The 23,746-nt window shown below is 38.0% G+C and overlaps 2 protein-coding genes across 4 annotated transcripts; one reads left to right on the top strand and one right to left on the bottom strand.

Annotated features, from left to right (window-relative positions):
• Positions 1–148: 148 nt before the first annotated feature.
• On the bottom strand, positions 149–10,615 carry LOC137959865 (mitochondrial fission protein ELM1-like). Its single transcript, XM_068807269.1, has 10 exons — positions 10,233–10,615; positions 8,608–8,846; positions 8,419–8,515; positions 6,881–7,030; positions 6,501–6,627; positions 2,043–2,155; positions 1,707–1,770; positions 1,529–1,622; positions 1,328–1,436; positions 149–448 (listed from the first exon to the last, which is right to left on the bottom strand). The coding sequence occupies exons 1-10, from the start codon at positions 10,413–10,415 to the stop codon at positions 344–346; spliced, it is 1,281 nt and encodes a 426-aa protein (XP_068663370.1). The 5' UTR covers positions 10,416–10,615; the 3' UTR covers positions 149–343.
• Positions 10,616–11,464: 849 nt separating this feature from the next.
• Positions 11,465–23,461, top strand: LOC137958803 (DNA repair protein RAD5A). Of its 3 annotated transcripts, none has more exons than XM_068805943.1 (21): positions 11,465–11,568; positions 11,860–12,503; positions 12,580–12,713; positions 13,181–13,301; positions 13,598–13,651; positions 13,750–13,899; positions 13,991–14,142; positions 14,232–14,316; positions 14,637–14,891; positions 15,199–15,345; positions 15,827–15,982; positions 16,364–16,431; positions 16,948–17,070; positions 17,160–17,259; positions 17,960–18,072; positions 19,081–19,359; positions 19,646–19,846; positions 21,360–21,453; positions 21,566–21,637; positions 22,446–22,544; positions 23,044–23,461. In XM_068805943.1, the coding sequence occupies exons 2-21, from the start codon at positions 11,901–11,903 to the stop codon at positions 23,164–23,166; spliced, it is 3,129 nt and encodes a 1,042-aa protein (XP_068662044.1). In that variant the 5' UTR covers positions 11,465–11,568; positions 11,860–11,900; the 3' UTR covers positions 23,167–23,461. The 3 variants fall into 3 exon arrangements, with proteins under 3 accessions (XP_068662044.1, XP_068662043.1, XP_068662045.1); XM_068805942.1 differs by having other exon boundaries at positions 13,166–13,301; XM_068805944.1 differs by lacking the exons at positions 21,566–21,637; positions 22,446–22,544; positions 23,044–23,461 and having other exon boundaries at positions 13,166–13,301; positions 19,081–19,340; positions 21,360–21,447.
• The last annotated feature ends 285 nt before the right edge of the window (positions 23,462–23,746 follow it).

The following is a 23,746-nucleotide window of genomic DNA, read 5'->3' as shown; positions in this document are numbered from 1 at the left end:
ATTTCTCAAAATTGGTGATATTTATATCCTCCAGAAACTTGAAACCTTACTTCAAATTCCATAAAAATTTAATTCAATTCCATTCATACTCCAAAGCTAGAGCTGCAAGTAACACTTTCCTCAAGTGATATTTATTTATTTCAAATAAAGAATGTTTCTCGTTACATGCTTCCTCCAATTCGATTTGGAGATGCGGTTTTGGTCATTTCAGGATTCTAACGCTCAAAAAATATATTGAGAAAAGTAAACACTTCCCATTCTAATGCAAATTTAAATTACGAAGTTATAAACAAGAGATGAAAAATTGATAACGACAAAACAATAACAAGAGTTGATTGTGTGTTCATGAAGGCCTCAAGGTCCACCCACGCTCGGCAAGTGCTAAACGTACCCGGGCTGCAGCTTCTGCAGTATCATTGAGGGGAGGATAGCTCCAGCTCTCTGACATCTGGATATTCAATCCACAAATGTTAAACGAGTTCAATGGGAAGAGAAAATGAGGCTAGCAAGTCTCTGCAGTATGTAACAAAAGCTAATACTGAACATACAGAAAATTTGTAAGACAATGTTGATTTGATTACAGTTATAAAAACAATTTTAACTTGGGTAAAGAACCAAAGTATGAATCTTTAAGCATGACGAGGATAGCCAAAAACCCTCCTGCCAAGAGAGTAGCCAGCCAAAATTGTAGCTTTTGAATGCAATCACATTCATTGAAATCACCGGCATATGGATATCGAAAGGGGTCCAGACTCCAGTCAGCGACAACTTCTCCAAAGAATACAGAAATGGAGCAAACACCAAAGCTAGCTACAAGCGGAACAACAAAAAGATTTGGCAGTACACATAGGGACTGGAAATTAGGACCACCAAGTAGTCTGCCGAGTAACACTGCGGCCTTTTGGGTCGAGCTGGTCCAAGAAGACTTGACTTCACATCAAAGAAATAAACAATTTAACACAAAATAACCTTGCTGAGAGAGAAAAATACAATGACGATAAAGCAGACTGGAAAGAAAGGCACATGGCCTGTTTTTTTCGAATGGTCACAGAGACCATCTTATCTAACATTCATAAAGTTAGAAAAAAATGAACAGGTTCTTCTGTCAAAGATATTCCAGTTTTTCAGTCTCTACATAAAAATAAGCTGCCAAGTGAAAAAGTATAAAAGAAAAGAATGGATTGGATGATATATTTATGGGGGACAATGAGCCTCAGAAGATCATTACATCTTTTGTTTTTCTTATGCACACTTCAGGATGTAATAAAACGAAAAGGATGAACAAATGCATTTAAATTAAAACTGGATATCATGTTCAGTTACTCACATCCTCTTTGCCTTTAAATGGCCTAACAACACCACGGTCCTGCAAAGCCTTATGGAAGGCTTTAAATTTCCATGTACACCGTTCAGCTCCAATCACATAAACAGGCTTCCTGAAAGAGAGAAAGGGTCGCATCTTGGCAATGTTAGAATTGCAAAATAAATTAAAACAAAAAAAAATTATAACAATTTCTACCAAGCATACCCGGTACTGCAAGCCTCACTCAACATGCTAACAGAATCTGCTGTTATAACAAACGCATCAGCCCAGGCTAGATGCCCCATGTGTGGATTTGGATCTGCAGTAATTATATCCAAGAACATGTATTACAAATTATAGAATTATATCTTTTTCAAAATAAATGAAAAGCAACCAAGATTACCTTCACCATCCCATATATACACCTTCGGATGATGACTAAATTCTTTCAATATTATATTTGTAACCTGGTGAGAGTATAAATTCAGAACAAATAAGCTCCATCAAAACAGTTATAGAAGGCAAAACTTCTTGCTCAGCCAGAATAATTAAGATTAGTGCCAGGAAAAGTTAAAAGCATGTTGACAGATATCTTGGCTCAACTAGAACAAATGCACTTGAAGAGCACTTTAGGAGCTCAAGATTTCAGGTTCCTCTTAAACTAAAATGTAGACCCGAACAGGACCAGATTAGACCTTGAAGTACTCAGTGACCTATTTAATGTTCTATGACAAAGTACCTTCCGAGGAGTTCTTCGTGAAAAAGATATTCTCAGGCTCCCACAGCTTGCAAGCACACACTGCAGAGAAAATGCTAACTGCTTTGCAAGGTCTGCTCCATATCGACAATGTCCTGTGCAAACAATCACCCCAAACTTCAGTTAAACAAGCATCCATGATGTGGTCCCTCAGGTAATATGGGAAAAGAAATGAAGACTCATGGAAATGTGTCATCATTCTAGTAATTCCTAGTGACGATGTAACAGAAGGGGAACTTCTGAGACTTTCTGTTTTTGAGTCACAACAGATAAATATGGTTATACAGTTGACTAGGAGCATCTTCAGAGACAAATAGTAGCATTAATGTGAAAAAAAAACCCTACTATTTGATGCATATAAATATTAATCTCTGATTTTCTTGAAAAGTATGTAACGAGTTACAACCAGCAGTGGAGCAGACAAATTATGATGGGCCTGAGCAAGCACATTACTTGCGCAAAAGCCAACGGTAGCATGAACTCAACCAACGGCAGCAGAGACCAAGATTTGAAGCAAATATACTAATCTCAAGGTTGATTACAAAAAGAAGCACAACAGTGTTGTACCCTTGTCAAATATCACAGTTTATACATAATTGTTTTTTATCCATATAAAAAAAAACTATGCAATGCTTCTATGCCAATCTGATGACACATATTACATTTTTTTCTGCTGAGATATCTCCCATTCTTTTTCAGCCAACAAACATCCTGTCAAGTATCTACAAGAGACATGTTAATCTAGAACACACGGCAACATTCTCTAAACAACTTATAGAACATGTGAGTTGCTCTCAGACAACCAATACTCAGCAGCCTCTTCTTACTCCACTCTATACAGCTGCAACTTTACCCAAAGAGTGTCCTTGCCCTTGTGTCTTCAAACTAGGCATTGGACCAAAGGGATGGATCAAGTTAAATATCAATGGGAGTTGTGGGATCAAGAGAAAAAGGATCTTCTGAAAGGGGAGAATATTCTGAGACCTTGCAAGGATGACTTTCCTGTTTAGGCTGTCTTGGGAATATGGACTCTGGGCTAATAGATCAAACATTCAACCAAACACTGAGACTAAAGCAGTACTTCAAGGATTCCAAGAACTTTCAAACTTTTCTATCAGGCCCATAGATTGTAGACAATTCTGCTATTGTCATTTTTTTTTTTTTTGATAAAGATGTATCGCATTAAAAGGCGAAAATTTACAAAGGAAGAGGGAGCAAATCCCTAACAACAAGATGTTGAAGGGAAGCTCCCTGCTTGGCAAGCACATCTGCTGCCGAATTTGCAGATCTCGGAATGTGGGACTAAATACAAGAAAATAATGAGGTAATCTCTAAAATCTCCTGGAAGATTTCCCAATGCCTCCATGGTGGAAAAGAAGTGCCTCGACACCAACCAATGACTACCTTGGAGTCCCCTTCAATGTGAATTGGGCCACTACATTTATCTTTGAACACCAGGAGCCCATTGAGAAGACCATATAGCTCTGCAGACGTCGAATCAGAGATACCTAATAGACCCGCATAAGAAATACACTGATTGCCAGATGGATCCGAAATCACACCTCCGAAATCTGCTATCCCCGGATTGCCAAAAGAAGAGCCATCAAAATTCAATTTTAAGCACCCAACCTCCGGGGGCGCCCACTCCTTCATAACTTGAACCTTGTTCCCCAAATGCATCCTTGCCAGGTTGCTCCAGTTTTCACGAATGGAGGTGCCCTTGAAAGAGCAGAAATGCTTCTTCGTCAGGAGCCAGGTGGAAATTTGATACGTCACTTTTTCCGCTACTCTTGCCTTAGATTCAAATTTAGCCTCGAACCGCCTCTTATTACGTTCGTTCCAAAGCCCCTATGGCACAAAACTGGCACATGCTGAGAGCATCATTTTACCGAGCCCAGGAAGGGGATAGCCAGAGATTAACTTGCTGAAACATATCAGATCGGCAGATATACATATTTGTAAACCCAACTTGCACAAGACAAAGGTCCACACTTTCCAAGAGAACTGGCACAATAACAGGGTAGGGCTGGTGGATTCTGCTTCAATGTTGCAAAAAGGACATAGTAGGTCTATAGAAGGGTGACCCCTTCTTCGAAACACATCCGCCGTAAGGATCTTATTTTGGTAAGCACTCCACATGAAGAACTTTACCTTTGGAGGGGCACAGAGACGCCAAACAAAGTAGATATCATGCTCGTTCTACGTTGAGTCCCAACCATTAATGTGTCGGTATGCAGATGAAACTCAAAATTTACCGCTTTTGTCAGGCCACCAAATTAGCTTGTCTGCATTTGAAGGCCTCATCCTCACATGATTCAAAGAATCCAGTAAACAACTTGCTTCCATAGCCTCCGTATCAGAAAGACCCCTTAGGGGGTGGAGGCTCAAACCACCCCCCTCGAAAGCATTTGCCACTGTTATCTCCCTTTGAGTGGAAAGAAGGAAGAGACTTCTAAAAGAGTTTCTCAAAGGTTCCTGCCTTGTCCACCAATCGTCCCAGAATTTAAGAGACCTTCCGCTGCCCACAAAGAATCTACAAGCTGGGAAGAAATCCTGAAGAAGCAAATAAAGAGATCTCCATATTGAGGATAACCCTCTCCGATTTCCCCCAGACATCCACCGTGAAGAATTCCAGCCCAACTTGGTACGAACCATATCCTTCCAAAGGTTTGAGGAATTTGTGTTGAACTTCCATATCCCTTCATAAAAAAAACTTCCATATCCACTTAAGGAGCAAAACTTTGTTCATTTCTTTTGATTTCTGAATCCCTAGTCCACCTAATCTCTTATGCAAACAAACTTCGTCCCATCTAACCAGGTGATATTTAAAGGAATTTCTCGAACCTCTCCAAAGGAATCTTCTTTTCAATTTATCCATGGTTTTGCAAACCGAAGACGGGCAAGGCATAAAGGACAGCACATAGTTTGGGATGCCAACAATACATGACTTGAGGAGGATCAATCTACCCACTTTGTTGAGGAGTCGCCCCTTCCAAGTTGCTAACCGAGCTTCAATTTTTTCAACCACCGGGTTCCATAAACTCTATAAAATACGCCCATGAAAGAGAGGGAGACCAAGATATTTTGCAGGAAGAGTAGTAGTAGAGCAACCAAATAAACTTGCCATCTCTGCGAGATTTTCCTGGTCCACATTAAATCCTATGAGAGAGGTTTTCCCCCAATTAACTTTCTGCCCAGATGTCATACCCAAGTTGAAGCCACCACTATCCAATCATAGCGAATTGATAGTATTTCCAAGTAAATTCAAGATAGTTTGAACATCTCCTGGTCCCACATTGCAAGATCAGCTAACCACTTGGTTGGCAACATGGTTGAGTGAAAGCACTTGGCCTGTGTGTAGATCTCATCAGCTGTAACATTTTATTTCTTAATCAGCTGAAACTGTCTAAGCTCCTTGTTATTAAATGAATCTCATTAGCATTTTTTTCAAGCAAATTAAAAAAAAGAGCCGGCAGACCAGGATAAATTAGTCTTTCTTTCCTACAGTGAGATTGCAAAAAAAAGGCAGTAAGAATACAAAATCAACATGCTGTGCCCATCATCCAAACAATTTAGCATTTTAATTTTATAACCCAAAGTAGTTTTATTTGTTATAAGTGAGGCAAGTTCCCATGCCTATCGCTTTGTCCAACAAAAAAAAAAAAAAACTGCACTGTCACTTTCACTACACTTTTTCATAAATATTAGTAGCGATGTCTGCGTACACTAAGTAGGCATGGAAGATTCATTATAACACTTTCATGTGGCCCTTCTTATACCATAGAATATCTCCTACAGTATGTATCAACTATAACGTGTGACCAAGCTTAGTTAGGATTCATGTCCAAATTTCACAAGTTCATGTAAGAGAGTGGAATTTTATATGAAAAGCTAGTAATATAACTATGAAGACGTTTCAAGTACCATACGAGAGTCATTTTATACACTTAGGAACTAAATATTTTTGTCCATTCACCAGGACACTTGATGCAAATTAAAAACATTTTAAGATGTGGGGGGTAATAAAGAAGATTCCACGATAACCACCATATATTCTGTTGCACAATTACAATAAAACTGCTTTACTCAGTGGTATTTTCCTTGAAAATCATTATATTCTACTAACAACTTTTACCATTTTATTTTTCTCTTTAAACAGCCAAAAAACTTCTTTTTGTTTCGAAAGGCAATAGCCAGAAAACTATTGCTCAGGTTACTTAGAAATTGCTGACCATGCTCGAAGTAGTGCTGGGAAGAAGCAAATGAATTTTCACTGACAGATCAGAACCTGCTGGCAACACGTGAAGTTTTTATTGAATAAAACCATCAACTTTGATAACAATAAATCGATGAACAAGAATTGAGTACTGAATTGCAAAGAGATATTTTCTACTACACAAAATAAAAAATATAAACAAATAAGTCAGTGTAGCGACTTACTTGTAGGACCCCCTATGTTAACCACAAGCAAGGGCTTTGGGAGCGGGGCCAACTCATCATGCCAAGTGGTTGCAGCAACTCGAAGAGCAGTCGCATCTGCTTGATGCAATGCTCCAGTTGTGAGGACCTGAACATTCCAAATTTTAAAATCTGTCAGCAGTGTGTGAATGCTAATAAAAATTAGTAAATGACAACCAATTCAATGGGTGAAATAGTACTAGGGCATGTTCAAACTTTTGCCTTGATTCTAATAGATGAAACTCTACATCCACACTTCCTATGGTCTCAATTTCATATGCACTAATTTCAATTTGATCAGCCGACAATGAATCCTACATCAAATTCCAGGTGAAAATGTTCAGAACAACATATAAACATACCACATGCCTCTCAGGTGGTTCTCTTGGAGTGATCCAGCGGCGCAAGAACTGAGAGGTCTCTTGCTGTCCCTGAGGAGTCAATGGGTAGTAGTCATGCTTAGGAGTGACTACCAAGTCAAACCTGTTTAGATGTGTTCTTGGATGCTGTATCTGTAAAAACAATAACAAAAGATGATACCAATCTTAACACTGGATGAGAAATGCATATGTCATAATTAAACAGCAAGAAGAACAAACCGACAGCTCCCTTTCTTCTATTTGGGAAAAAAAATCTCAATTTTGATGATGAGACAAATCTTTAGAGAAACAACTACATTAATCAATTTTATACAGCCTGCGGGTAAATAACAGTACCTCTTTTTTCTGAATATTGGATACGCATACAAAAAAAAAAAAAAAAAGCTAGTCCCCTTGAGACATGAACCCAAGACCTATTTAAAGAAAATTTATCCTATTACAAGTTATAAAAGAAAACACTTTGAATAGCCAATAAAGGGAATCCATCCACCTATCTTATGTATGTCAGAGTGGTTCCGTCCACTCTTGTGAGCGGTGGCTTTCCGCACTTAACCGACTAGTCTTTTAAGTTGTATTGGCCAGCCTCTTGACATGGTATCAGAGCCACGTCCGGCACGTCCAGCCTTCGAATCCCGCGGGGAGCGGTAAGGGGCGGGGTGGGTGTCAGAAGTGGTTCGGTCCACCTCTCTTGAGTAGGTTGGTTGTCCGTACTTTAACGACTAGTCTTTTAGGTTGCATTGGCCAATTTCTTGACATGGTATCAGAGCATACACTCTTTCATGTCCTATCAAAATTTCACGAGTCTACTAAACCAATGAACAAGAATATTCAATTTATCTAAAAAAGAAATCCTATTTTTTGATGATTAGAACATGTTAACAACTGTTAACAATTTGTTCATGCACATACATGAAATTTTCCAAAAGTAACATAGTGTTATGAACCTAAGCTCAGTGCAAAATATCCAAGCTCAAGCTCAAGCTCAAGTCTTGGCATGAATAATGGTGAGTTTGGTGTGGGTATAGGCTAGGATTTATGGTTTGCCATAAAATACACAAGAAAGAGAAGAAAAAAAAGGTTGGGCGTTCAATAGTGCCTTCCCCCTGGGATATGCATAGTATTATACTTCTCATGAGTTTTTACAATTTAGTGGATCCCACAAGTCAGTGGCCATCCCCTTGACAAATTAAATCTAGCGGGTAATGAAAAACATACCTATAATAATCCTGCTCCCCACTAATGGATGCTCCTTTCTCTAACTTACATGTTTATTCTAGCATTTAATTAAATAGAGACTAAACTACCCATCCAACTTAATTCCCAGATTAAATCTGAAATAAAATAAAACATTAAGGTACTAACAGCTGAATCATACAAAGATAAATAACGGGAACGGGTGATGGCGTAAAGCAACTCTTTGGCAAGGTTCAAACGGATATAAGAGCACCAGCTGCTCAACATGATCAAGTTTAATAGGACAGAAGTTTACCATAATTAGAAGAAAGCTATCAAACACAAACCTGAACAACAAAGACGTTTTGGGGAGCGAAACGTTTTATCGAACTTGCAAGAGATATGGTGTCCCGACCAGATGCAACCACCAGTAATGGGCCTTCCCTGAAGGAAAGAAAAATTCCCCGTTTACACATAATGAATGTCAAAGAAAGAAGTTAACATAGGGTATATGGAAAATGAAAACATTATAGTACTTATCGAATGTCTCATGGGCCAATGTTGCAATGTGTTTGGAGTCAGGCTCCAGGACTGATGACAAGCCAACACTCCTACCATTTTCAGCAGGAAGAGGGACCAGTTTCTGACCCCCAAATGTCCTTTGATGCAAAGGATGGCCAAAGACCCACTTAATGATGTAATCTACCCTTTTATGGAGCGACACTGGAAGCCATAGGAGCCATTCATTTATTCCTCCCCTTGGTCTAATGACACGCTGCATATTTAAATTGAGGAAAACATGTAACAAATAAATGAAGAAGAGAAAGAAAAAAAAGGTGGAGCACCAATTCTTATAGTCTATCAGAATTTAACAAAACAAGTACCAATTTTCCAAATACGATTAAATATGGGTACATGGAAAGTAGCATACCCAATTTACAAACAAGAATAGTTCCCAGCACAACAGAACCAAAGCAATGGCAGTATACAGCTTATCGAGCAAGTAGCAGCTTAACTCTATGGATTTAATAAGAGTGGGCACATTCTCAAAAAAAAAAAAAAAAGAAGACGACAAACGGCTCCAAAATATGGCACAAAGCAAAAGAAGGAGGTGGTTCTTGAAGTCAATAAATGAGAACAAGAAACTTTGTGACAGAATTATTGTACAATGGGTGGCTTGTGGGGCTGAAACGTGAGTGAGTGTTTTTTTGAAAAGCCCACCAATACAAGCTATCATACAGGCTTTGATGCACTTCAATCTCTCGCTGTGTATTATGTATTAGCCTTTTAATGCCCACACCTACTTTCATTTAATTTGACTACTCTTTTGTCACTTTACAATACATATCTTTCAGCCTAGAAAATTGAGCCTTCTGTGTTTCGGTTATACATTGTAACCACAGATGTCAGCATGTTAAATATTAAAGAAACCAGATCAGCTTGGACTTGGACATGGTTTACTGGAAATGATTTTAGTAGTGCCTCCCTCTAACATGGAAACCATAATTGACATGACGTCTTAACACAATATACTGAAGATTTCAGTTTCACATTAAAACATATATAGACAAGTAAGGTTTCTAAATTTTACATGTAATGAGCAACTTTCAAAGAACTAGTGCTCTGGAGTTCTAATGAACATAAATGATGAGACTCTTCAATGAGAAGTCAATCCACGTCAAAATAAAAATAATAATATCAGTAGTAATAATAATAACAACAATAATTGAAAAATAGCATGGCGCTCTTATCAATTTGGCAGCTCATAAACAAAAACAAGAAAAAAATATGTTATCGATATCTGAATAGATCTTGTAGGGATACGTAGGAGGCACTTTCAAGGCCTAGTAGTCCACCGAAGCCGGCAAATAACATAAATTAATGAACAAAACCCGACACCGAGCATCCCTCAGTTCGATAATGAATTGTCAAATTTCTATGATCCACAAAACTTGGGCACTTTCCCTTTCCAAAGTTTCAGAGTCGGATACTTGCATCAAGTAATAGCTGGAGTAAACAACGTGGATTACCCACAAAAACGGATAACGGGAAAAATCGTTTAAATACATTCAATTAGCCTAAAGTTCTTCGACGAAATTAAGAAAAACACGGATAGTTCCTCAGTCAAAAAATCTTTAAAACGGTATAAAAAGATACTCACATAAAACGAAGATTGCTTAGCAAGCCCAAGCGCGCGAACCAACCCGATACACTGATTCTCTGCCCCCGCGAAACCATTGCCAATAATAATTGCTCGTCGTATAACACAGTAAACGCCGGCTTCGAAAATTTCAGGGGTTCCCACAGAACCAAATGGCGGTTCCGGGAGCTTGATTGTTCTCATCAGAACTCACTCGACCCGTACCCTAAGCTTCGCTGAAAATCGACCGAGCAGCCGAGATATGCATGAAAGGGGGACTGAACAGTAATCGTCTTGAAATAGACTGTTCACGCAATCAAAATCTAGTTCTTTCAGCTCGATTAGGAAAAGTAAATTAAAATTTTTGGAGTTTTCCTTTTTGTTGTAATCGAACCAGAACATCTACTAGCCTCTGGAATGCGTGCGTGACTGCCACGAAAAACGTCTCGTGGAAAACTCTTGATGTTGGAAGCGGACCGGACAGCGTTCGTGGGACCGATTTCACGTCTAACTCAGGGGGGTCAGTTTAATCGACGGAGATCGGGCTACTACGGTACTGGACCCACTCATCGCAGTCGTGGATCCACCCACCAGTAACCGTGTAGTTGATCAATATAGTTTTGTAAAAATACTCTGATACTAAAATAAATATTATATTTATTTTTAAATACCTAACATATATCAGTATATATAAAATATTATATTTATTTTTTAAATACCTAACATATTATATAATAAGAGATGATAAAATAAATGGATATAATATTCTTTATTAATACGCTGCACTTGTTTGGGAAATTCAAACCCGAATCATTAAATAATTTTTAGAAATAACGATGGTTTACTTTAAAAATATGTTTGATGTATTTATTGTTTTATATTTGTCACAGAAATACATAGAAAAATAAGATAAATTATAATAATAAAATTATAATTATATATATTTTGAATACAATAATTTTGGGAAGTATTTTTATCACATAGAGGATGCAGCATATGTTAAGAAGGACCGGATTGTTCGAAAATTACGCTAAATAAGGAGTTACTTGAGGGCGTATTTAAATTTTAATAAAGTATAAGGGCCATCTTTTGCATTTTTTTAAAGTTTTGAGGTCAGAGATTGGCGCCTTTTTTCTTGGCTACGGTCTTGACGCACCCAATTCTTTGGCGCGCCCGCGCAAGCGCCACCGCTTGCTTACCACTTAAGATTCCGTTTCCCCTTCCCTCTTGCCGAAAAGAAAACAGACATCGGAATCTGTCTCCGCCTTTAAAGCCTCAGATTTCAAGACGCAGGACGACCGCGTTCGCTCCCGCTCAAAGCCCAAATGCTCTAAAGGGCGTCAATCTGCATCACATAGTTCGTTCTCTCTCTCTCTCTCTCTCTCTCTCTCTCTCTCTCTCTCTCTCTCTCTCTCTCTCTCTCTCTCTTTATTTTTATTTTTATTTATCGGTTGCGTCCATTTTAAAATTTCGTTGGCGCATGTAAGGTTTCTTATTCGTTCTGGGTTGGCCAATTTTTGTCTCTCTCTGTGTTTTGAACCCTTCCAGAGACTGCATGCACATTCATTTCTGCGTTTTCGAGAACTAGCAATTGTTTGGTTGCCCTAAGTGTCTGTAATGGATGGTTTTTTGTGAACATTCTCCACAGATCATTGTTTTAGGGTTTATCATTGGCGGTGACTGGCCTTAATGGGGAACAAGATAGCAGAGGAACAGATTTCAGTCGTTCGCGCTGTCCTTGGTCAGGATTTCTCGGACATGGACATAATTCGGGCCCTTCATATGGCTAACAATGATATCACTTCCGCTATTAACATAATATTAGACACTCCGCGGGTCAGTGCAAGAGATACCACCACTGAAAATACGAGCAACGGGAGAAAATCTCACAATCCATCAGATTCTGTGTTGGCTCGCCAGTCAAACTCAAACAAGAGGGCTCCACTTCTCGACATTGATCAGGAGGAAAATGAAATTCGGAATCGTTCATCAGATTCGGACACAGATCAGGCGAGAAACGGGGGAATGGTCAATAGTTCAGCTGAAATCTCTGAAGCTCTGAGAAGTCCTTCAAGCTCCGGAAGAGGTGATTGGTGGTTCATTGGAAGCTCCGAACTAGCTGGGTTGTCCACTTGCAAAGGCAGGAGACTTAAATCTGGTGATAGAGTGACCTTTTCATTCCCTGTAGATAAAACCTTAAAATCTCCCTCGGGAGCCAAACACCCTGGCCGAGGGCGGTCAGTGGTTGCTTGTTCAGAGATTGTGAGGTTCTCCAACCAAGAATGCGGGGAGGTTAGTATCTGCACTTCACCTTTGAATAGTAGTGGGCAAAATTGATGGTTGTTTTTACTAACGTGCCTTTCTGCAGATTGGTCGCATTCCGAATGAGTGGGCCCGCTGTCTTTTGCCTCTCGTTAAAGCAAATAAAATCAGAATTGAGGGGCATTGTAAAAACTCGTCGGGTGTCCTTGGCATTATGGACACCATTATTTTGTCCGTGAGGTACACGTAGTATATAGTTTATTTTGTTTGAATGCTCAGGAAATCATTTACCAGGTGAATGACTGTGAGGTACAGTGGTCGATGATGTAAGTTGAAGCATTGCATTGTAATGGCAATGGCCAATATAATTGCTTTTGACTAACTCCTGATCCTCTTTCATATGCACCAAATGAAACTCAGTCACCTACTGCCTTCACTGTCCAGCGACTGAATTCCATAGAGTGCCATTGTGGTTCTAATATAAGATCACACAATGTGTTTCTAACATAAAATCATACTATTTCGATACAAGTGATTGTTCGACCAGCTAAGCATGTACTGAATGTTCATCTTATTAGTTACTTAAACAAATTTGATTCAATGTATCATTTCCCTTCTTTTCATCTGGGCTGCTTTGTTTGGTTCAGTTTTGCTAGTTCTCTTCTTTAACATTCATTTTTGGTATAAGACAGTGTATATATCAACAGTTCCATGTTCCGAAAGCAACAACGAACACCAGTAAAGTTGGCTCGTAATTATTCTGACGAGTCTGCCGTTCATCCCTTTCCAATTTTATTCAGATTGTTAGGGGTTGAACCATTTATGAAGGTGGGTTTAGTTCATGTTCTTTTATTCAGCTATAATTACCTTATCAGTGCTCTTTTACTTCTAAACACTGGTGTCATTGAGTCCAAACACTTGGATGTGTTGAAAAAAGAGAAAAATGGTACTCGCCATGAACGGAGCTCGTTATATTTTTTCCTTTTTTTGTTGGTGAAGACTTTATATTTTTTAAAAGGAGTCCTAGAGAAAAAATTACTTTAATGTTTAATTCTTGTACTTTTCAGTTAAGGACTTTGAGAAATTTTTATATGCTCACATATACTTGTTGTGTTTTTATATAGGCAGAATTTACTCCTGAGGATCTTTACACAAGAAAACGGCCCTTAGAGTCTGTGGTATGATGATCAGCTAACTTGTCTCGTTTTCTCTCTTTCTCCCCCAGCATCTCTTGCTTGTGTACACTGGATCATGGACAATAAATGAATTTGAACAGGACAGGTCTGGAAATCACACATCGATCTTATCCTTAGAGAAATATCAGAAACCATCTATTGAAAGCAGCAAATTACAGAGCGAGGATACTACTATCCCAGAGTCTGACCTTGATAACATTATGGGCATTGTAGATGGCTCTGACCTTCAGGTATATTCATGTCTGAAAATCATGAGTTTGTTGTGAAATTCTTGAGGTTATTTTTCAGATCTGCAACTTTCAAATATATTAAATGTTGTAGGAAATGGAACCCCCTAGTACATTACAGTGTGAACTACGACCCTACCAAAAACAAGCCCTTCATTGGATGATCCAGTTGGAAAGAGGGCAGTGTTTGGATGGTGCGGCGACCACCCTTCACCCTTGCTGGAGTGCGTACCGTCTCGCAGACAAGTATGTGACATTGGCTGTCGGTTTCTATGAACAAACACATTTCATTTATTTGAGGGAGAGGATATTCATGTGGCCGTTCTTGAATCCAGGAAGGAACTTGTAGTGTATCTGAATGCATTTTCAGGGGAGGCCACAACTGAATTTCCTAGCACTCTTGAAATGGCAAGAGGAGGGGTAAGTGAGAGTTAATTGGATCATGTTTAGGTCAACTTAATTTCTAAGCCCAATCTGCACGGTTTGTTTGGTAAATTTTGTAAGGACAGAAAACTAATCCCATAACAAGTACCTTTATTGTGTCTAAGATTCAATGCTTTCAGAACAGTAGTGGGATTTGTTTATGTTTATTGAATCACTTAAAACTAGAACATTCTTTTTATTTATTTATTCATTTATTTTCCCTTTGTTATAGAGGCAAACGCGGACTATCTCTGATCCTGTGGCTGTGATCGATCTTACTGATAATGTACAGTTTTTTCATATGACATGTATTGAAGATCTTGGCAGATGCTATGGGGCTTGGGAAGACCATCATGACAATCTCTCTTCTCCTTGCACGTTCTGCAAAGTGTCTCTCAGGATCTATTAGTCAGTCTTCTGGTGAAAGCGGTGACGTTTCTGACCCTTTACAGAGTGAGTCAAAGAAGTCAAGGTGCATGATGGGTTTTGAAAAGCTAATGAAACCCAGGGCTTCTCTTATTAGTGGTGGCAACTTGATTGTTTGCCCAATGACTTTGTTGGGCCAGTGGAAGGTAAAATTGCTGACGAAAGCATTGGCATTTCTCTTGTTTTAGCTAAAATCAACAGAACCATCCAATAGCTATTTATTTGCTTGAGATATTGTTGCATGCCTTGAATGTCAATAACTAAGGGCATGTTCATATCTTTATCTATATTTAATACTCTTATTTATGGTTGAAGTTCAATTTTTTCCCCCAGCATTTCAGTATTATGTTCTAGTTTCTGTTTTTCACTGCGTTCAAAAAAGAATTTGCTATTTGCGAAGGAACTATATTTCACATACTGAAGGGCATATGCAAATGCTTTCTTGATCAACAGGCAGAGATTGAAGCCCATGCCCAACCAGGAAGTCTTTCTGTTTATGTTCATTATGGGCAAAGCAGGCCAAAGGATGCAAAGCTTTTAGCACAGAATGATGTTGTTCTAACAACATATGGTGTTTTAGCATCAGAATTTTCAGCTGAGGTAACATGGAAACATGATGCTTGAAGGTATTCTTTCAGGTGTAACCATGTGATCATGAGGCTTCCATCATTCATTTTATTTCTTTGCAAGTATATGGAACCCTTCTTTCAAAAAAAGTATACGGAACCCTCAAAATTACAATATTTTAACAAACAAGTGCACAAGAAATGTGATAAATGATGACGAACTAGTTGTATGTGTACTTCTGTGAGTACACTCGTTGGGTCACAACATATTTTCCTGCCTTACCCCATCTCTGAATGCTCCCTGCACATCCTACCTTGAGAGGGGTGGGGCTGTGGCAGAGGATTTCATGCTGGCAGATAGAACTTTTCAGGAGGTAAACCTAGTGCAGTGACAGGTAGTATTTTATGCTAAGCATGGGGATGGGTTTAGCAAATGCTCTCTCATTGCGATTTGTACTCCCTGTTTCTCTTCCTTCTCCCTCCTGTCTCTTCATGTTGATTTGTTGTGCTTGCAGAATGCAGAAGAGATTGGTGCACTTTATTCTGTTCGATGGTCCAGGGTGGTGCTTGATGAAGCACATACCATAAAATCTTCTAAAAGTCAAATTTCTATGGCTGCAGCTGCCCTAAATGCAGATCGCCGCTGGTGTCTTACTGGTACTCCTATCCAGGTGATCCCTACTTGCTGAGTTGCATCTTCTGCTGTCAGATTTTGTGGGAGCTTCTTCATTGAGAAATCTTGGTCCTGTGGTCTCAGTAGCTCGCTGTTTTTAGCTACACCAGACTAATTAGCCTGGTCAAAACATTCATTTTTACATTTAAAAAACAAAAAATAAACTCACATTGAGTTACTATTTCTTGTGTGGCACAACTACATCTATTGGAGCTACCATTATGCATTCATCTGAGAATAATCAAATAGAGTTTCAGTTTGTTATACCTTATGTGCATTTCGAGACCTCACTGGAGCTCATATAGATAATTCCTTGAGATGGGATGTTGTTTAACCACGTGGTCATCATTCTGTACTAATGGTTAATTTTGTTTGGCAGAACAACCTGGAAGATATTTATAGTCTTCTTCGGTTCTTGAGGATTGAACCTTGGGGCAACTGGGCTTTGTAAGTCTGATGCTCTTATATCTTTATAATTATTGTTTATGATGTAAATTTTGTGAAATCTTAGACTAAACCAACAAGCATTTTTTCACAACCCAAGGATGTCAATTTTGCTAAAATAAACAATTTTAATTTATGAAATTGAAATTCTTTTAACTACCACCTGCCACCATCCTTGCTCTACCACACTGAAAGAAACTACTGTTACACCCCTTGGAAAGATTGTGAAGAGATACATAGGCTTCCCTTTTTCTTCCATCACCAGGATGTTTAAGTAATGTCACTGGAGGTGCTATGTTTCTTCAGATTTTCTTTGGTCTTCTCTTCTCTTGGATCTTGCGGCATTCATTCATGAGATTAGTTTAATATGTCATCCTCACGTGGATCACTATTATCAATATTGGGCTGTCTTATATTGTTCTGAATAACAGTTTGAGATAAACTTGCTTGTCTATTTTTTTCCCCAAGTTGGCTGTTTGGGTGATTCTTTTCTGATTGATTATTCTCTGTCTCTCTAAGGTGGCAAAAGCTCGTACAAAAACCTTTCGAAGAGGGTGATGAACGTGGCCTAAAATTAGTCCAATCCATTCTGAAACCCATAATGCTAAGGAGAACTAAATTTAGTACAGATAAACAGGGCAGGTGAGGATCCTACATCTGCATTTCTTTTTTCTTGTTCATATTTACTTCAATTTGATGTTTTATGTTTTTTATCTTTTACAATCTTGTAGACCAATTCTTATTCTTCCTCCTGCGGATCTTAAGGTTATTTACTGTGAGCTAACTGAAGCTGAGAGGGACTTCTATGAGGCTCTCTTTAAAAGATCGAAGGTGAACTTTCATGTGTAATGCTTAATAGGCTTGCCTTTTTTCTCTATTCTTTTTCAGTTATCAGTATGATTGCTACCTACTGTAATCATTACCAGATTAGTATAATTACTGGTATTTTATACTTTTTGGAAGTGTGATATCTGTTATTCACAACTAGAGCACATACACGATGATACATGAGTCGTGTCAATCAAGTTTGTGTTCTAGTTACTCAGAGGACAGCATAGCCCATCAATGGATGGCTCAGATTGTAGCAAGTGGGTGTGGTTTTTACCAATCGATAGTCCAGATCAAGATAACATTTTCTGAGTCATTCGTTTGCAACACTAATTTTTTAGGAAAGTTCAGAAGACATACCTTAGATATGCACCATTCTTTGAAGCCTAGCAATAACATTTTTGTAATTTTTCCCTAGTATTTATAGGTGGTAAAAAAAAGTCTATTCTATAGTCGCGCATGTGCTACATTGTCTTGGAGTGAAGTTTTTCTGTGTGGGAGAATAGTGTCAGACTGATTTAAGCTTGAAAAACTCCTATCCTTATTAGTTGGTTTTCTAACTTCAGCATGTTATTTAGGGAGGAAGAAGACCCAACTTTGCCAGTACTGTTATTATTCTTATTTTTTGTAACTCTATGTTATTACTATCATCGACTTATTATTTTTGTTATTTTTTTTTTTTTTTTGTTGGCACCTGTTTCAGGTCAAGTTTGACCAATTTGTTGAGCAAGGGCGGGTTCTTCATAATTATGCTTCCATTTTGGAGTTGCTTTTGCGTCTTCGGCAATGCTGTGATCATCCATTTCTTGTGATGAGGTGCAACTTGAATTCACTCACTCTCTAGTTACTTTTCTTATATCACTATTATTACTATGATCAATATCATTGTTATTCTGTACTTCTTTTGTTCTAAAGCAGATCCGTCAGGTTAACTTTTCGCAAATTTTAATATGTACTGGTATTTTATGAATCCTTTCTGACTTTAGCATATTGACTAGGAATGAGCATAGTTACATGTTAGGATCTTGGAATGCCAATCTCTCTAACCTGAACCTATGTATGTCCAATAGGATAAAATTATTAACTCGGGGTCCGACAGGATGTAGTTCATTATTTTGATAATGAATGCAAGAGATTCATTGCAACATCTTGGCAGATTTATTAGAGGGCTATGGTGTTTCCTTGCAACATCTTGTGGGGAAATTGAATATGTTGAAGGCCTCTTGAGTTTATTTGTGATCTTTCGTTGTTCAAAAAATTTATGTTGTTTTCTTATTTATTTTTGGTAAGGGATGGTTGTTGGCCACCGTTGTTTTTCTTTTTGTATAGGGTTTAGTCTTCTCTTATTCTTTTTTATCTTCTCTTTCCCTTCAACGTAAAAAAAATGAAAATAATGCCTGCAAGCTATATAGATAAGATTGGGCTGGATTCAGGATAGAAGTGTGGGTTCCTACTCAGGCTTACTAAACCTTGTTTTGTGAGTCTTGGCTGTTGTTAGAAATCTGAGCTTTACTCTTAGTAAAATTAGTTAAAAAAGAAATCAGACTTTTCAAGAAAAAAAGAAATACTTTTTTGGCTGTTTCCGGACACTTTAGTTGACTTGGCACTTGTAATTTGCACAGATTTAGGCATCAGTTATTTGTGGGGCCTGAAGGCCAACACATCCAAGTGCTTGACGTCTACTTTAGGCCTTTGTTGGGAGATGCTCCAACCTGTTGCATTGACAGCATTTGATAGTTTTTTATTCTAATTTATTTGGTATCTACTTCAGATCTAGTATCATTCCAAGTCAATAATTACTAATGGAGTGCCACATTTTTACAGTCGCGGTGGCACACAAGAATTCTCAGATTTGGACAAACTTGCAAAACGTTTTCTGAAGGGTGGCCAGGTTGCTGCCCCAGAGGTATCAACTGATGCACCTTCAAGGGCCTACGTTCAACAGGTGGTAGAAGAGATCCGTAAAGGAGAAAACGGCGAGTGTCCAATTTGCCTTGAGGTTTTTGAAGATGCTGTGTTAACACCTTGTGCTCACCGTTTGTGTCGAGAATGTCTTCTGGGGAGCTGGCGAAGTGCTGCATCTGGTCTCTGTCCTGTGTGTCGGTATTTTCATCCCTTTGAGTTTTGTTTGACATAGTAAAACTGTTTGATGCATATAGAGCAGTTTGGAGTGGGTTTAAATTATGCTTTTCCATGGAGCATTTCTGGCTATGTTTTGTGTGCTTCTGCATTCCATGATAATGGAGGTCTCTTTTTAGGAAGCATGTCTTGCATCTAAATGGTCCCATTAAATCTTCTGTTATTGCTGTCATCATTGTTGTTGTCTGCTTTTTTTGGTAATAGTTTTACAATGTTGCATTTCTTTACCTGTACCGTTTAATGATTACAGGAAGCTTATTAACCGGCAAGAGCTCATTACAGCTCCAGCTCAAAGTAGGTTTCAGGTTGATATTGAGAAGAACTGGGTGGAATCCTCAAAAATTTCTGCTCTACTGGGCGAACTGGAAGGACTTCGCTCATCTGGCTCCAAAAGTATTGTATTTAGCCAGTGGACTGCCTTTTTAGATCTTTTGGAGATTCCTCTTTCAAGGTAGATTCCTTTTATTATTATTTTACGTTTTTTTGTTCTGGATTCATGCTTCATTTAAATGCTTCATTTAGCCTTGGTGTTGTTTAGGTGATGATGCTGTAGGATCTTACCCTTGCATCTACAGTTAAATGAAACTAATATATGAAAATGCTTGGTTACATTGAAATTTTAAATGCAAAAATTAAGAACTTTCACCTATTTTATGTGTACATGATGACATTTGCTTTTAATAGTGAAGAAATTTTGGAGGAAGGTACTTTTCTTCTGAAGTTGAAAAGACAAAAACAACAAGGAAGAAGTAATGAAGTTTTTTTTTTAATAAATAAAAAGCACTATAGGCTAGGGTTTACTGCAAGCAGTGTAAGAAATGGCATGGGCTTGGAAGTTTGATCTTGTTATGTGGGAACTGCTTAAGTGGCCCAAAATTTGCTTGGCTATAGTTATTTTAATACCGAAACTTTCTGAATCGAAACCTGAAAGTTTCTAGAGTGAGCCACTTGCTGGATATGTATTTTGCTAGCAACGTACAACAAGAAGCGTCAATAAGAATGTGCAATTCTCGGGCTTTGCATATATTGTATTTGACAGAAGGGCCCAGATGTCTTTGATCTTAAGAAATGAAGAAGCTGCCATGGTGAAGAGTATGCCTTTTCACCCATTTGACGACAATAACGAGTCTCCTTGCAGCTGAAGGGAGAAGTAGACACTGAAAGAATCTCAAGCCATGAAGTAGGTTTCCATTTGTTGTGATCATGCTTACATATTAACTTAGCATCCATGGAATCAGCAAACGTGAATGAGGCAGAAAACACAAGATGGGACTTTCCCATCACCATCAGGGTGATACCTCCACCTATAGAGGAACCACAAGTACCTCTTGTCTTCCTGTGAGTTGAGCATGAACCATCATGTCTGAAGTTTTAAATCTCTGCAGTTCTGATGAAGCTGCAAGCAGCCTTTAATTATCCCTGGCCAACTCACACAACTGGAGCAATTTCAGATTCTTTGAATGTTGGAGCTGTTCATCTTCTCTTTATTCTTGAGACTCTATTGTGCTCCTTGCATAATTGAATTGTTATGGGTAGAAGAAGCAATGCTTTGGGGTAGAAGCCGCCAGTTATGCCCTTGAGAACGTGGCACTACTTTCTCTTGAAGAAACCTTGGATTTTCATCGACTCTCAGAAGTTTATTTGTCATTAATCCCCATGAGGAGCATATTCTTGACTTTTAAGCTTGGTGGTGTGGGTTTTCTGCATATTATTCCCTTAATTTGTCTTGGATCTTGCAGTTGTCCCCATTCTTTTTGGAGTCACTAGGTTCTTTTCCCAGAAAGATAAATGAAAGATTTTCTGATTGATTCTGTCAGTCTTCTAGTTTGTTTTACATGAACTTCAGTTTCTGTTAAGCATTACACTATTTTATTACTGGTTTACCCCCTTCTGATTCCTCATATTTTTGTGTGCTAGCTTTCTTGTGATCATGCTTACATATTAGTTCACTTATCTTCATGCAGGAAAAATATTCCATTTGTTCGTCTGGATGGGACTCTGAATCAACAACAAAGAGAAAAAATACTTAATGAATTTACAGAAGAACCTAATATTCTGGTGAGGCATTGCAGCTGTGAAAATAATATCTTTTTGAGAGCATAATTTCTTTCTGAATTTTTTCTATTTGAAATTTTATTAAACTATTTTGAGTTGTACCTTCTTACAACAGGTGCTGTTGATGTCACTGAAGGCTGGTGGTGTCGGAATAAACCTTACCGCTGCGTCAAATGCATTTGTCATGGTATGTCATGCAAATTTAATCTTAACTTTATTTGGTTGTACCTCTGTCACAGGATTTCTTGTTAAATTTGCTTGTGCCTCTTAGATCATGTTTCTTTCATACAAATAAGTGATCCAATTGCCAAAAGTCAACTTTGTATGTGCACATAGATTGCAATATGATGTGCTTTTGGTGAATGGAACACTGCCTCAGGAATCAAACAGTTTTACATAATTGGGTGTGTGCTGCATGTATTTATTGTAACCAGAAAAGGGTCTGGAAGTAATTTTAGTTGGGTTCTAGCATTGATTATCTCCTGCATAAATTTTATTTGTTGCTCTATGGTTATGATTCCTCTGGATTGCGATTCAGGTGGGGCAATCAGTTTTATAACCTACTCTCTACAATTAGGCATGTATGTTTCATCTTCCGTATTTTCTGCGACAAACTGATCCAAAAAGCAGTTGTATTTAGCTGCAGATATTTGGTTTTGTTTGTTTCTAAATTATAGTGGTCCAAATCCTTTAGACAGAAAAACAGATTGAATTTTTCATGACAATGAATGGAAGAGAAGACTGGCATAATTTAATCAGTTCAGTGAAGACAGGACATTCTATTGTATTTTTTGCGTTGGAAAAAAAAAAAGGAACTTTCATTACAAGATATCAGATAAAGAAAAAGGCTAAGTTGGAGGACCATGAAGAAAAGAAAAATTGAATGTAATTCTGTTATCCTTCGAGTTTGTCAGTTTTTAACTTAATTATGGCAGCGACTACTCACAACTATGTACATGTTCAAACGAACTACTCACAACTTTTCTTTATGATAGGATCCATGGTGGAATCCGGCTGTCGAGGAGCAAGCTGTAATGCGGATACATCGAATAGGTCAAACTAAAAATGTATCAATCAAACGCTTCATTGTCAAGGTTAGTTTTCTCAGAGAACTTATATTGAGCTTTTTTATGTTAGTTATTTGGTTGATCTTTTTGAAAAAAAAAAAACTGCATATAAAATAGAGAGCACATGAAGGAGCTTACTCATCCTCAAATAACGAAGAACATAGTAGAAACTATTGTGTCAGTTATTTGGTTGAATTTTTTGAAAAAAACTGCATATAAAATAGAGAGCACATGAAAGTGCTCACTCATCCTCAATTAACGAAGAACATAATAATATTCTCTATAGCAGAAGCTATAGATTCTCTATCAATATGTTTAGTTATTCGTTATTTAAGGATTGACATATCAACCAGGTGGATACTCGAGCTAGATGCTCTACTTAAACAACCAATTTTAACTTTGATCAAAATGTTCACTGTAGTGTGGATTTGGAGACAAGGTTGTGCTCTGCGTTACTAAGTTGATGTGCTTAATGTCCGGTAGGTTGACGGGTTTCTCACCTTGTGATTATCTAATGTAATCGCAGGGAACCGTGGAAGAGAGAATGGTGGCTGTACAAGCCAGAAAACAGAGGATGATTTCTGGGGCTCTCACTGACCAAGAAATTCGTAGTGCACGTGTAGAGCAACTGAAAATGCTCTTCACTTGACCAACAGAAAATCTTCGAGTGCTATATACTGTATTTCCTTGAGTTACCTGAATATTCAAGTTGTCTTGCTCTGGTGAGTTGCAGGTGCATGAGAAATCCTCAATCGTATGGGTATCGAAGAAGATCATGTTTGTCCGGTGGTATCACATATTCGTCTGTTTTTCTTAATGTAACATTAGACGATAATGTATAGAAGTAGGGGCAGAAATTTAACCCCTTCTCCATTTTACTAATTTACCTCCTTGATTTTACGTGAACAAAAATTCTTACTTATATAAAAATTTTGATTTTATTACGTGTAATGGAATACTCATTTTGATTTACCTATTTATATACAGATGGATATTGAGTAATTTAAAGTCGGTGTATTTTAAATTGGCAAAAAAGGATTTGAACTTTAATCTATATATATTTAGCTCACCTCATTTATATTTTTGTCATCATAGGATTTAAAAATGGGTTTTTGTTATTTTTATTAATTTTGAATATTAAATTAAGATTATAGTATTATTGTAAATATAATAAATTTTAAAACAACGTTCATGTAAGGAAGAAAAAGTAAGTTGGGTTGCGGCTCTAG

The sequence above is a fragment of the Aristolochia californica genome, unplaced genomic scaffold (genome assembly GCF_029961685.1).
Source record: "Aristolochia californica isolate CCGP_79_NKW_82.1479 unplaced genomic scaffold, dmAriCali1.0.hap1 SCAF_3, whole genome shotgun sequence".
In the NCBI taxonomy this organism is placed as follows: domain Eukaryota; kingdom Viridiplantae; phylum Streptophyta; class Magnoliopsida; order Piperales; family Aristolochiaceae; genus Aristolochia; species Aristolochia californica.
The sequence above is the reverse complement of the archived record's forward strand: the minus strand, read 5'-3'. Positions and strand labels throughout refer to the sequence as shown.

What these genes read in the sequence shown, in the direction of transcription:
- LOC137958803 (XM_068805942.1), top strand. Translation starts at nt 11,901, where the DNA reads ATGGGGAACAAGATAGCAGAGGAACAGATTTCAGTCGTTCGCGCTGTC. An exon ending in CATCCATTTCTTGTGATGAG is followed by an intron (nt 18,073 to 19,080) that starts GTGCAACTTGAA and finishes ACATTTTTACAG; the next exon opens with TCGCGGTGGCACACAAGAAT. An exon ending in TTGGAGATTCCTCTTTCAAG is followed by an intron (nt 19,847 to 21,359) that starts GTAGATTCCTTT and finishes ATCTTCATGCAG; the next exon opens with GAAAAATATTCCATTTGTTC.
- LOC137959865 (XM_068807269.1), bottom strand. Translation starts at nt 10,415, where the DNA reads ATGAGAACAATCAAGCTCCCGGAACCGCCATTTGGTTCTGTGGGAACC. An exon ending in AACCACCTGAGAGGCATGTG is followed by an intron (nt 6,628 to 6,880) that starts GTATGTTTATAT and finishes TGGAATGTTCAG; the next exon opens with GTCCTCACAACTGGAGCATT. An exon ending in AGTGAGGCTTGCAGTACCGG is followed by an intron (nt 1,437 to 1,528) that starts GTATGCTTGGTA and finishes TCTCTCTTTCAG; the next exon opens with GAAGCCTGTTTATGTGATTG.